Here is a 10,504-nt window from a genome sequence, read left to right as displayed (position 1 = left end):
CATTCCTGTGCTGCAGAGTGGCATTAACAGTAGGGTAGCCTGGTAATTCCCTTTTAGCTAAGGGCCATTTTGCTGCCATCTGTACTTTGCCATTGAAACTCAGAAATAGCATAATTAGAACCAAACTCAAAACTATTGACATGTACAGTGTAGTTATAAAACACTGTACATGTCTTATCCATAAATGAAATGGATACATACAAACATGTTAATTTATAAAGTTTGCCTTTCTTACTGCTTTCTGCATTGGCTAGACTTCCGTAAAATGGTGAAATTGGAAGTTGCAGCATAAAATTCAAAATTACTTCATGGATGTTATAAATGATGCAAGAAGTTAAACTAGTCTCTAGACAAATCAGGAAGCTGTCCCCTTCAGCCACATAATGATCATCACTTCAATTACAACAATTGCTCTGTTCCATTCTTGTCAGAGACTGTTTCCACTTGGATCCTGACAATTTTAATTGAATATGAGCTGATGACTTTTCACAGAAGCTGTCTTGAAAATCAGAAGCACAATTCCAGAGGGATCCTACCTTATTAGTGTTACACAAAATAATCCTAAACCTTTCTTTTCAAAGTCCTTGACCATTTGCACTTCCTAGATTTAAACTGCACTTACGCCTGATTCTCATATCCAGGATGAGTTAGGACAACCTGTAGAAGAAACACAGCAAAAAGCAAGGCTGCTTCCGTTCAGCACTGATGAGCACACGCCTTCATGGATTTTGCACTTGCACTTTAATCATGGAAATCATTCTGCACGCTCCTACTGCTAATGATCTGATTGTTAGGAGAAAGGCTGGCCCCGGTCCTATTGACTGTTTACATCCTAATGTGCTGGTTTTTAAATCTGTTTCCAAACTGACTGAGGTTCTATTGTCTGATGTTTCCTCCACAGCATCACACATTTTCAATCAGCATCAGCTCCTTAGCCATAATCACTTCCTGCCTTGGCTTCTGTTCAGTCTTGTAACTCAGTGCAAAACAGAACTGTACATTAGGTGTGTATGCATGAAATGGTACAGATGAGGTGGTATTTACGTGGCAGTTGGCAAGAAATGGTTTTATTAATTGGAAATGCTACAAACCAAATTTGAAACTATTACACATAGCTAGGGGGGGGTTAATGCTGCATGTTTTTTCTTGGTCTTTTGCATGCACACTGCTTTGAATACAAGCTTGAGAACCTGTCCCCTGTATCCATGGTCTCTACATCACACACATGTTCATCAGTGTGAATGCTGCAGATCCCAGCCATACACCACCTGCAGCTCTGGCCAAATTGCACAAACATGACAGCATTTTTGTGCATACAGGTTTCCATCTGCATCATAAACAGAGCTGAAGTCTGAAAATTACACAAGTAAGAATTACCAAAAATTTAAGCACAAAAATACAAGGCAATAACCATAATTAAAAAGTAAGTTTTTAGGATAGGAAGTTGCATGTAAAATTCCAGTGCCTTAAAATACTTCTGAGTAGAAAATGTTTTCTCACAATTTCTCAGTATTTCTTATCAGATGAATGATTTATACAGATACAGTAACTGTACCTGTGTTTAAGAGAATTTCACTACAATGACCACTGCTGTAAAGCCCAACTTTGTTCACATTCAGCAGGTGTCCATCCTAGTTATTCCTATTTTTTATGCATTAGAGTACTTCAGGTCCAACTTCTTCAAATTCTGTACTGAATAATTTCCACTCCCATTTCTATGCACTGTAATCATCACTGCTGGATTTGACACTAAAGATAAAATAAACCTAGAGTATAAAACAAGATGGCAGGAAAGCCATTAAAGAGGCTTCAGCAGACAAAAGCAGCACATGCACATGTACTTGTCCTCTCTAAAGCAATGAAAGCTTTTCATCTAAAAGTGCAAGGAGCCAGAAAGAAGTTGAGCACTGAGTGAAATTTTTTGGCATCCAGTGGCACTGTTACTGATGTAAGGCTGAACGGCAGCAGCACATTGTTCCAAGCAAGTTCCAGAGCTCCTGGAACGTGCTGCAATGCTCCAGGAAGGAACATTAACAAGTAGATAAGGCCTGCTTTTATGGCTAGTAAGCAGGTTTTGGCAAAAGTCTGAATGCTATTGTGTTTTCAGCTTTGGTTTTCACCTGCGTCAGTGGAGCTTTTATTTCCTTCAGGGAAAATGCTACTGAGGTAAGAAATATCAGCATTTCTGCCATTACTGTAAAAACTACAGAAAAAAAAAGGACCCTGAAAAGGACCCTAAGGCAAAATATAGCACTCTGAGAGAGGCCATCAGGACCAGGATTCCCAGAACAAATACCTGGCTCTTTACTATCTTCTGTCATGCATTTTTAACCTAGGTGTGGTACAAGCTTTCCCTCCCTCCCCTGAACAATCTCAAACTTCTGGTACATCTGGGTTTCATAGTTATTTGTCCATGAATACCTGATACTTGAAGTTACAATGCCTTATTATTTAACAGAGAAGTTAAAACTAATTGATATGACAGTTTTCTTGGCTACTTAAGTGCCACTTAATCCACTGAATTATTTTCATCATTCTTATCAATAAGCTGCAGCTCTCTCAATTGGAAAGCAGAAGAATCCACTAGTAAAAATTAGTAGAGTAGCACACACTGATGCCACAAATGTATCATAGACCAAATATAACCAGCAAACACACCTTGGTGTTCTAACTGGCATAACTCACATTCACAGTTTCCAAGTCTCTTCAACTGAGGCTTCTCCTTCTTGAGAAGTACTGTTGTGGTCATGGTAATTTAATTCCTAAAGGAGCAACAGCACATGACTTAGTATTTGTCATGTTAACAATGGAATAAATTAAATCCTTTCATATCAATGCATGGAGAACACAACCCTGGTATTTAAGGATAATTTCTATATTAATCTGCAGAATAAAATCCTTAGCAGAGTGCAGCAGCATGAAGCAGAGGCTAATTGGTGGAATTATGTTGCCATGGGTACAAAACACCTACTCAAGCACACAGATCTGGTACATCTGCTACAAAAGTAGTAGTGGCCATCAGATAAATACCATCGACCTGCACTTTACCTTCAGTTCTAGCACTGAGTGTTCGATGTTTACTTACAAAATGGATTGAAGAATAAATACAACCTCCAGGGCTAAGGACAACAGGCTACAATTGATAGGAAAGGTCAAGTTGTACAGAAATTGTCCACTGTGGGATTACATCCTCAAAACAGTATCCATGTTCTTTCAATCCAGTTCAGCCAGTAACACACTTGTAGGCCACGCAATATTTGAAGCACTTTGATTGCAAGTATGTGAAAGGGACAGGGAGGTAAATTTAATGTGGATTGCAGTTAGAAAAATTGCCCTTGGATCACAGAAGGTAGTTTCTGTGTTTCTTCATGCACACCAAATTAGTTTACTTAATCCCTTCATAAACCAGCTCATTCATTTCACTGGAGGATTTTTCCACTGCTAGTCAAGAGTTGTCCTTTCACTCCAAGATCTCAATTAATCAAACAAAAGGAGGAAGTGACCAACCTATGACAATGCAGGAAATTTAATGGCATATCACAATTACCTCCAATTCAGCATTACTTCCTTTTGGCCTTAGTATCACCTTTCTCTACCCTTCTCATTTTTGTATAGTATGTTTATTACTCTGCAAGGACTCAGTGGATTTTATTGAGTATCCCGTTATTTACTGAATATTTAATCTAGGCTCATTGCAGGAAGACAGTTCCAGGAAAAAAGTATTCATGATCTCAGCAGGGCTCTTCATGTACCCCATGGAACCAGCTGACAGCCGTAAGGCACCAGCAGTCAGAACTCTTAGGGAGCACCTTCAGTTCCAGAGAGTTACTCTTTCTTTGTTGTGAGTACTTTTCTCTCCAGGAAAAATAAAGCAAAGGCTTTTTGCAGACAATACTACTTATCTCCCAGGAAAAATTTGCATTGCTGCATCTCTGCAATCAGTGTCAAACAGGAGAACCTTCAACCCAGCCAGTTGGCATACAGCAAACATACCCCTTCTCAACACAGAACAAGAATCTGTGGTGCTCTTTTTTCATTCCATCCAGTCCTCTTTCATACCTCTTCAGCATCTGAGGAGTTTTGTTCTCAAAAATTCAGCTCTACTTTATTTGCTCTATTGTACCTTCTTACTACCTTCAATGTGCTTGCAACACTGACTGCAGAGTTGCCCTAGTGTGAAGACACATAGACAGGCTTTACATGTGCTGAGCTTCCACCCAACTCTTCCTCTAGGGACTAACACTCTCTGGTTTTCTTCAGAATCACTAATACCAGGCCATCCGTCTATGGCCACTTTGTGGTTTCAATTGCATTGATTTTTCCCATCTTTTTTTATTTATGAAAACAAATTACTCTCATTGGTGATCTGTTTTTTAGCCTAGACTGCACTATGGTCTTGATTCAATGAAAATAAGGCTTTCAGACTGGTTATAATTCAACCTCATGCACGAAATACTGCTTTACTGAGTGATTTCTCTGCACTATATACTACAGGTACCTAGTTAGCCACTATAACTTAGAGTCCCTGAAAGTTCACAAAGCTTTATTTGCATCTTAAAATTTTTAAAAGAATTATCAAGTCCTACATTTGATTCTAAGAAACCCCTTCTGATTAGGTCTCCTGGCTTTGATCCCTTCACTATTGCAAATGATGTGTTTGAGGTAAATGGTCTCCATAATGCATTAGCATTCCATAACTAATCTTCAAACATAATTTCTCAGCCATAAGACAACATATTTCCATAGTTTTTCCAGTGCTACTACAAGTATTCAATCCATGTGTTTCAACTATAACTCTCCTAATACATCCAACAATAAGTAGTGCATTAAAAATCTGCTCATCCTGACTCCACTCTTTGCCTCTGCACTTTTTGCTGAGCTCTAAAATATCTAATTTAATAACCTGTTTTTTCTTTATCAATACAACTCAGTTCCTATACTTTCTTTTCTCTTGTGAAGGTATCAGCATTTCAGTAGCAAAAAGGCTTTTTTCTTGACTGTTTAATGAAACTGATTCTCTTGACATAATCAATTATAGCCAGAGTTAGTACTGACTTCTGGTAATCACAGGAAAACATTAATTTGACTTATTCAATGTTTGCTCAGCAGTTCCCAGAAGAAACGTGGACAGAACACAACACAGTACTAGATCACAAGATGGATAAAGGCAAAAAAAGCTTTGCTGGGCTTGACACGCTCCACCAAGAACAATCTTAGAAAACAAGGTGGAGGCTACAAGAATGGAGAGACACATTTTATGGAAAACAAGTATCTTCACTTCAACATATTTGGCTTCCAAACAGTGAACTTGCAATGAAAAAATCCCACTTAATAGTAAAACTAGTATAAAACCCCCTGATATGCACATTAAAATTACTTTTTGTTTGTTTTGACAGCACATTTATATACAGGGGGAAAATACTGGACCTGTGGGACACTGGAGAAAACAAAACCAGCTTTGTTCAGGGGTATAGATTTCATACTGATATGGCATCAAACACACTATGCTGCACAGAGCTTGTCCCACGTAGCTTGGTATAAGAGGTCTGTATGTAATCATTGTTACTTGGGATACTTATATCCAATATAAAGCCAAATTTCTTTCAAAATAAATTATTTACCTACCAAAAGTACTTCTGTGTCTTCTAAACTACATTCTAGAGACAATGGTTACACATTAGCAAACACACAATTCTCTTTCTGTAGGTCTTACCCAAATTTTGAGCAACACAACAGCTGCTGAAAGGTAAAGATAGAGAATTAGTTGGTCTGGAATTTAATGGGCTTCAAATAAATGCATGCATTTGGGTTTTTTGTTCCTGCTCAAAAGTCTGTTTCTCCAATTTGTCTGCAAGGATTAAGGCATTACAAACTCCTGCACCTCCAGTGGAGTCAAGGTCTGACACCACAAAAAAAGTATTATGTGCATAAGTCATTAATTTGACTGTGAAATCTTTTAACATTCTTCCTTTCTGCACTACACACATACACAAAAAAAATTACAAAGAACAGTTTTCTACATACAGCCACAACTACATTTAGAGATGGTTAAACTGACTGGCACACATCTACCTTCAAATAATTCTGGGTTAACTTGAAAAAAATTTGGTTTACCTTTAGGAATGAGATCTTATTTTAAGAACAAGGTATACATACACAGTATCAGGACCATCACTGATACTGATTGCATTTCCCAGTGAAATTATGCAGCATGAAATCCCAAAAGAAATTCAATGAAAGTATCTTTAGCAAAATGTAGAAACTTTAATTTACATGCAAAACTACAACATGTTCATAATAAAAAAACAGTGACTAAACAAATTAAACACCATTTGTAAAAACTGTCCACATTGCTAAGTAGGTCTGTACAACCAAAGATTTACAAAGTCCCAGTGCATTTTTATCTTTTCAGTGCACAACTGAGTTTAAAGGTTCTGCTCGAATATTCCCCAAGTCAAGAGCAGAATCTGTCTCTTCATCAATTTCACCAATCACAGCACTGCAATAAAAAAAAAATCAGGTTATTATTTGTTGAAATCAAATCACACAGTTCTAAAACAGAAGCTGTATTTTATCTTCTAACAAGCCTTACTTCCTGTTGAACTATACCAACTTCTGATTGATGTCCTTTATTCCATGAAAGCCTCTAGTGATGCACACTGGAATGCTCAAAGACTTTGTATCATGTACTCTTTCTTTCCTTTTATTTTCCAACAGCTTCCCTATTTCATGAGAGTCCCCTATTTTGAAGTTACGGTTACTTACCTGTTGATTCTTTTTACTTCTTCCTATAAGGACACTGAATTTCAGCATGTTGAAGAGTTGCATGAATACATAATTATTACTTGTATTAAATATGTTTGAATTTGTTAAGACTGCAAAAACAATTCTATATCACAGAAGCATATTCTGAATATATTTCAGTAATGTGGCTGTATGATGATGTCTTTCATCATACATTTCAACTGTATGATCAAACAGTGAAGTAGTAAACCATTATCTGCTGTTTTATACACATTTTTAGTATCTGAATGAAAAGCTACTGGTAGAGTGGCATACAATGTGTCAAACTAGTTCTTCTTAAAAGTTTATGTCGAAAGTGATGAAAGGATTCAGAATGATCCACTTTCTCAATGATATTAGATAAATGCACCTAAATATCAATTTAAGCCTTGGCATTTTGTTGTACAGAAATATCCATTAGAATTAGAAGATGAAAACTCCTATCCAGGCTCATGTGTTGGTCACTGCAACATACTCTTTTTCCAGCTGTGATAAAAAAAACCATCTTGCTTTTGCTATTGGTTTCACAATGCTGCTGCAAAAGTAATCTTCCTAGCTGGCCCACTTACCAGGCCTTCTTCCACTTCTCCTGTAACCCTCTCATGGGTTTGGCACACCAGCTACTTCCCTCTGTACTCAATGAGCTTTCACTCTCATTTTGTAAAGGAATTTTGTATCAAATACCAACTCATACATCTGACATGTCACTTCATTGGCTTCAACACGCTACACTGCCAAGTCAGAACCTTCAAGGATTTTCCATTATAAAGTGTTCTCTGTGAACATCTGCTCTAAAGTAAAAAAAAAAAAAAACCACCAAAACAAAACTGTTGCAAGTCAACTTTGTATACCAGATTGCTGAGTTTTTGCACACAAGTTCTAGCTCATTTTTTAGTGATTATTCTGTCTTTTTCTTCATCATCTCCCAGCCTGTCCTTGTAGGAGAGATGCTCCAGCCCTGAGATCATCTTCAATCTCAACACTACAAGGCAATCACTTCTGTAAAAGAAGTGCAGATGTTTGCTATTTAATACAGAATCACAGTCATGTTAGGAAAGATCAGGTCCAACCACTGACCTAACACCGCCAAGTCCACTACTAAGCCATGTCTCTAAGTTCACTTCCACACATCCTTTTAATACCTGCAGCCTTGACAATGCTTTCAGTGCCACCCACAAAGATGCAAGGTGTGTGGGGCTATCACAATTTATACAGATTATGGATATATAAATACACACAAACACATGTGCATCCACACACAAAGTCTGAATGGAAGGATTTAAACAAGAGCATGCTATACTTACACATTATCACCTCTCACAATGTATAAGCCCAGCACCACTTGCTCAACTCCTTGTGAAGAACTGAATACTCGTTCATGGCTTTCATCCAAAATCAAGTTTATGGTCTGATCAAAACCTTTGAGTGTTCCCTGAAACAAAAACACAAAAAAGCACACTGCCATTGCCCTTAAAAATTGCTTTTTTGCTGTCAATGACATCGTAAACAGAGTGGCAAAATAAAGGTACTGGAGAACAGATGTTCTATTCAGGTTTTACTTTCTGGCTTAAACACAAAAGCTAAAGAATGAAATTTTAAAAGCAATCACTAATTTAAGAAAAGCACTCATCTGTTACTGTGTGTTCATGCTAAAAGACAATAAGCTTAAGCTTTATTATTAAAAAAATAAATTTTCATTTTATCAATGATGTTCCTCTAGACAACCAATTTTACTATTTCTACACTGGTTTTTTGTATGGAAATTTCCACAAATTAAAAAAAAATATTAAATAAACAAAGAACAGGAAAGTTGGATTCTTGGGGTCAACAATATTGAAACAACTCCTAACAAGCAATTCAAAGTGGCATCTCTTTGAAGGAGATTACCTTGTGTTTACTAAATTATATAAAAAATAAATTAAAAAATACAGTATTTTGTGGCACTTAAGTACATGTTTGGAAAATTCTTAACATAAATTTGCCATCACAAATGGATTAAGAAATTCAAACTCACATAAAACAGCCCTTCAAACAGCCATAATATGCATTTGTATCATCTAACAATGAGTCCTATATTCCAACTCCATTCAAATATTTATTGATAAGAAGTATCTTGTAGCACACACACAAAGTTTACCAGACTGACTTCAGCCAAGCAGATTTGGTGAAGCCAATAGATTTCTGCTTTCTCTTTCCAGAGGCTGCACAAAGCCAACTACAGACAGAAAGATACAATCCTCCTACAACAGTCATACCGTTGAGTTACGCTCAAAACACGAAAGAATAAAAGATGGAGGGAAGTGATGCAAGAAAAAAAGCCCCAGAACACAGAAGCAATAAACCCAAAAATATTATACAGTCTGATGTATTAAGTTGGCCTATCCTCAGGTTTTCAGGTACAAACAGAGGCCCACAACACTTCTGCAGCTGATGTTTTTCTACAGCCATAGGGAAGAAATGGTTTTAGCAGGAGAGTTGAAGAGCATACAGTACAAAGTGGACATTTTAGATAGAAACTAAATTACCGAACAGAAGAGGAATACATTTTTTGGGGCATTCCCACAGGAAAAGCCATTTGACAAAAAGGCCAGAGCATCTGCAGACACAAATTTCTCAATGGAAAAAAGCTGACACGACATGCAAGAAACAGTAAGTGTTCATAAAATTATTTTTTTAAGCTTTATGGTAATTACTCTATACTATATAATTTGGTTGTGTGAACATGTGAGACTATCCTAACAGAGCTTCTTTATTGCCATGATGGAAAGTCTTTATGAGGGAAAATAAAATGTTAAAAAAAATAAGTCTTACCACAATCATTCTTCCATCAGAAGTAATTACTGCAACAGTACCTGATATTTCATTAAGGAAACATTTAGTCATATCTGGAATAGAACCATTAACATTTTTGAAGCGTTCATATGTAATACAGGTTTTATGAGCCATTTAGAGCCCCAAAAGCCTATCAGCACTTTTTTTAAAGCAGCATGGCTGACATGTGACAATGCAGTATTTTTCATTAACATCTCCTTGAAAGTCTCTCTTCGCCCAACCATGGACAGTCATACACAAACATGAAAAGCCTTAAAAACAGGATACAGATTTGAGCTCACCTCTCTTCCCATTACTAACTGCACCGCCTCAAAATGGAAACAACCGTTTCATAAACACTTTAAGGCCTTAAAAAACTTTAAAAGTCCTTCAAAAGCTCTGCAGTGGTGATCTCGAGGCTAGTATTCTGCATCCCTTCTTCCTAAAGATCTATCCCCATTCGATGATCACATATTCATCATCTTGACTAAATCTGGGTTACTAGCTTACTGTTTGTGAATAAAACTGAAAATGTCCATGGGTTACAAGAAGCACAGAAAAACTAACACCAAAAGCGTTGCAAAAACCCCAGCTGGCAGGTTTTGAGCAAGTGATGCGAAACTGTTATCTAACCGCACGTCAACAGCCCTTTAAGGGAGCAGGCCCACCGCGACTCCCGCTCCTCACGGGCAAAGCTCAGCCCGGCAGCACTGCGTGCTGTAGGGGACCCCATTCACCGCGGAACCTCCGGCCTGCCAGGCCAACCTCCCATTAGAGAAACCGACACCGCCACCAGGGTCGGGCCCAAGCAGCAGAGCGGGCGCACGGCGGGCCCGCAGCGGAGGATACGGTTGATGTAGTTCTCCAGCGCGGAGGTCATGGCGGCCGACTCTCTCCCGGGGCGCCGCCA

At 37.9% G+C, this 10,504-nt stretch overlaps 1 protein-coding gene across 1 annotated transcript; it reads right to left on the bottom strand.

Annotated features, from left to right (window-relative positions):
- Nucleotides 1–6,240: 6,240 nt before the first annotated feature.
- Nucleotides 6,241–10,498, bottom strand: LSM8 (LSM8 homolog, U6 small nuclear RNA associated). The gene is made up of 4 exons (XM_005420901.2): nt 10,444–10,498; nt 9,595–9,635; nt 8,088–8,215; nt 6,241–6,499 (listed from the first exon to the last, which is right to left on the bottom strand). Exons 1-4 carry the CDS (start codon nt 10,472–10,474, stop codon nt 6,409–6,411), a joined length of 291 nt encoding a protein of 96 aa, XP_005420958.1. The 5' UTR covers nt 10,475–10,498; the 3' UTR covers nt 6,241–6,408.
- Nucleotides 10,499–10,504: the final 6 nt, after the last annotated feature.

Source organism: Geospiza fortis, unplaced genomic scaffold (genome assembly GCF_000277835.1).
Source record: "Geospiza fortis unplaced genomic scaffold, GeoFor_1.0 scaffold195, whole genome shotgun sequence".
NCBI classification, from domain to species: Eukaryota; Metazoa; Chordata; class Aves; order Passeriformes; family Thraupidae; genus Geospiza; species Geospiza fortis.
The sequence above is the reverse complement of the archived record's forward strand: the minus strand, read 5'-3'. Positions and strand labels throughout refer to the sequence as shown.

What these genes read in the sequence shown, in the direction of transcription:
- LSM8 (XM_005420901.2), bottom strand. Translation starts at nt 10,474, where the DNA reads ATGACCTCCGCGCTGGAGAACTACATCAACC. An exon ending in GCTGGAGAACTACATCAACC is followed by an intron (nt 9,636 to 10,443) that starts GTATCCTCCGCT and finishes ATGAAATATCAG; the next exon opens with GTACTGTTGCAGTAATTACT. An exon ending in ATTGTGAGAGGTGATAATGT is followed by an intron (nt 6,500 to 8,087) that starts GTAAGTATAGCA and finishes TTTTTATTGCAG; the next exon opens with TGCTGTGATTGGTGAAATTG.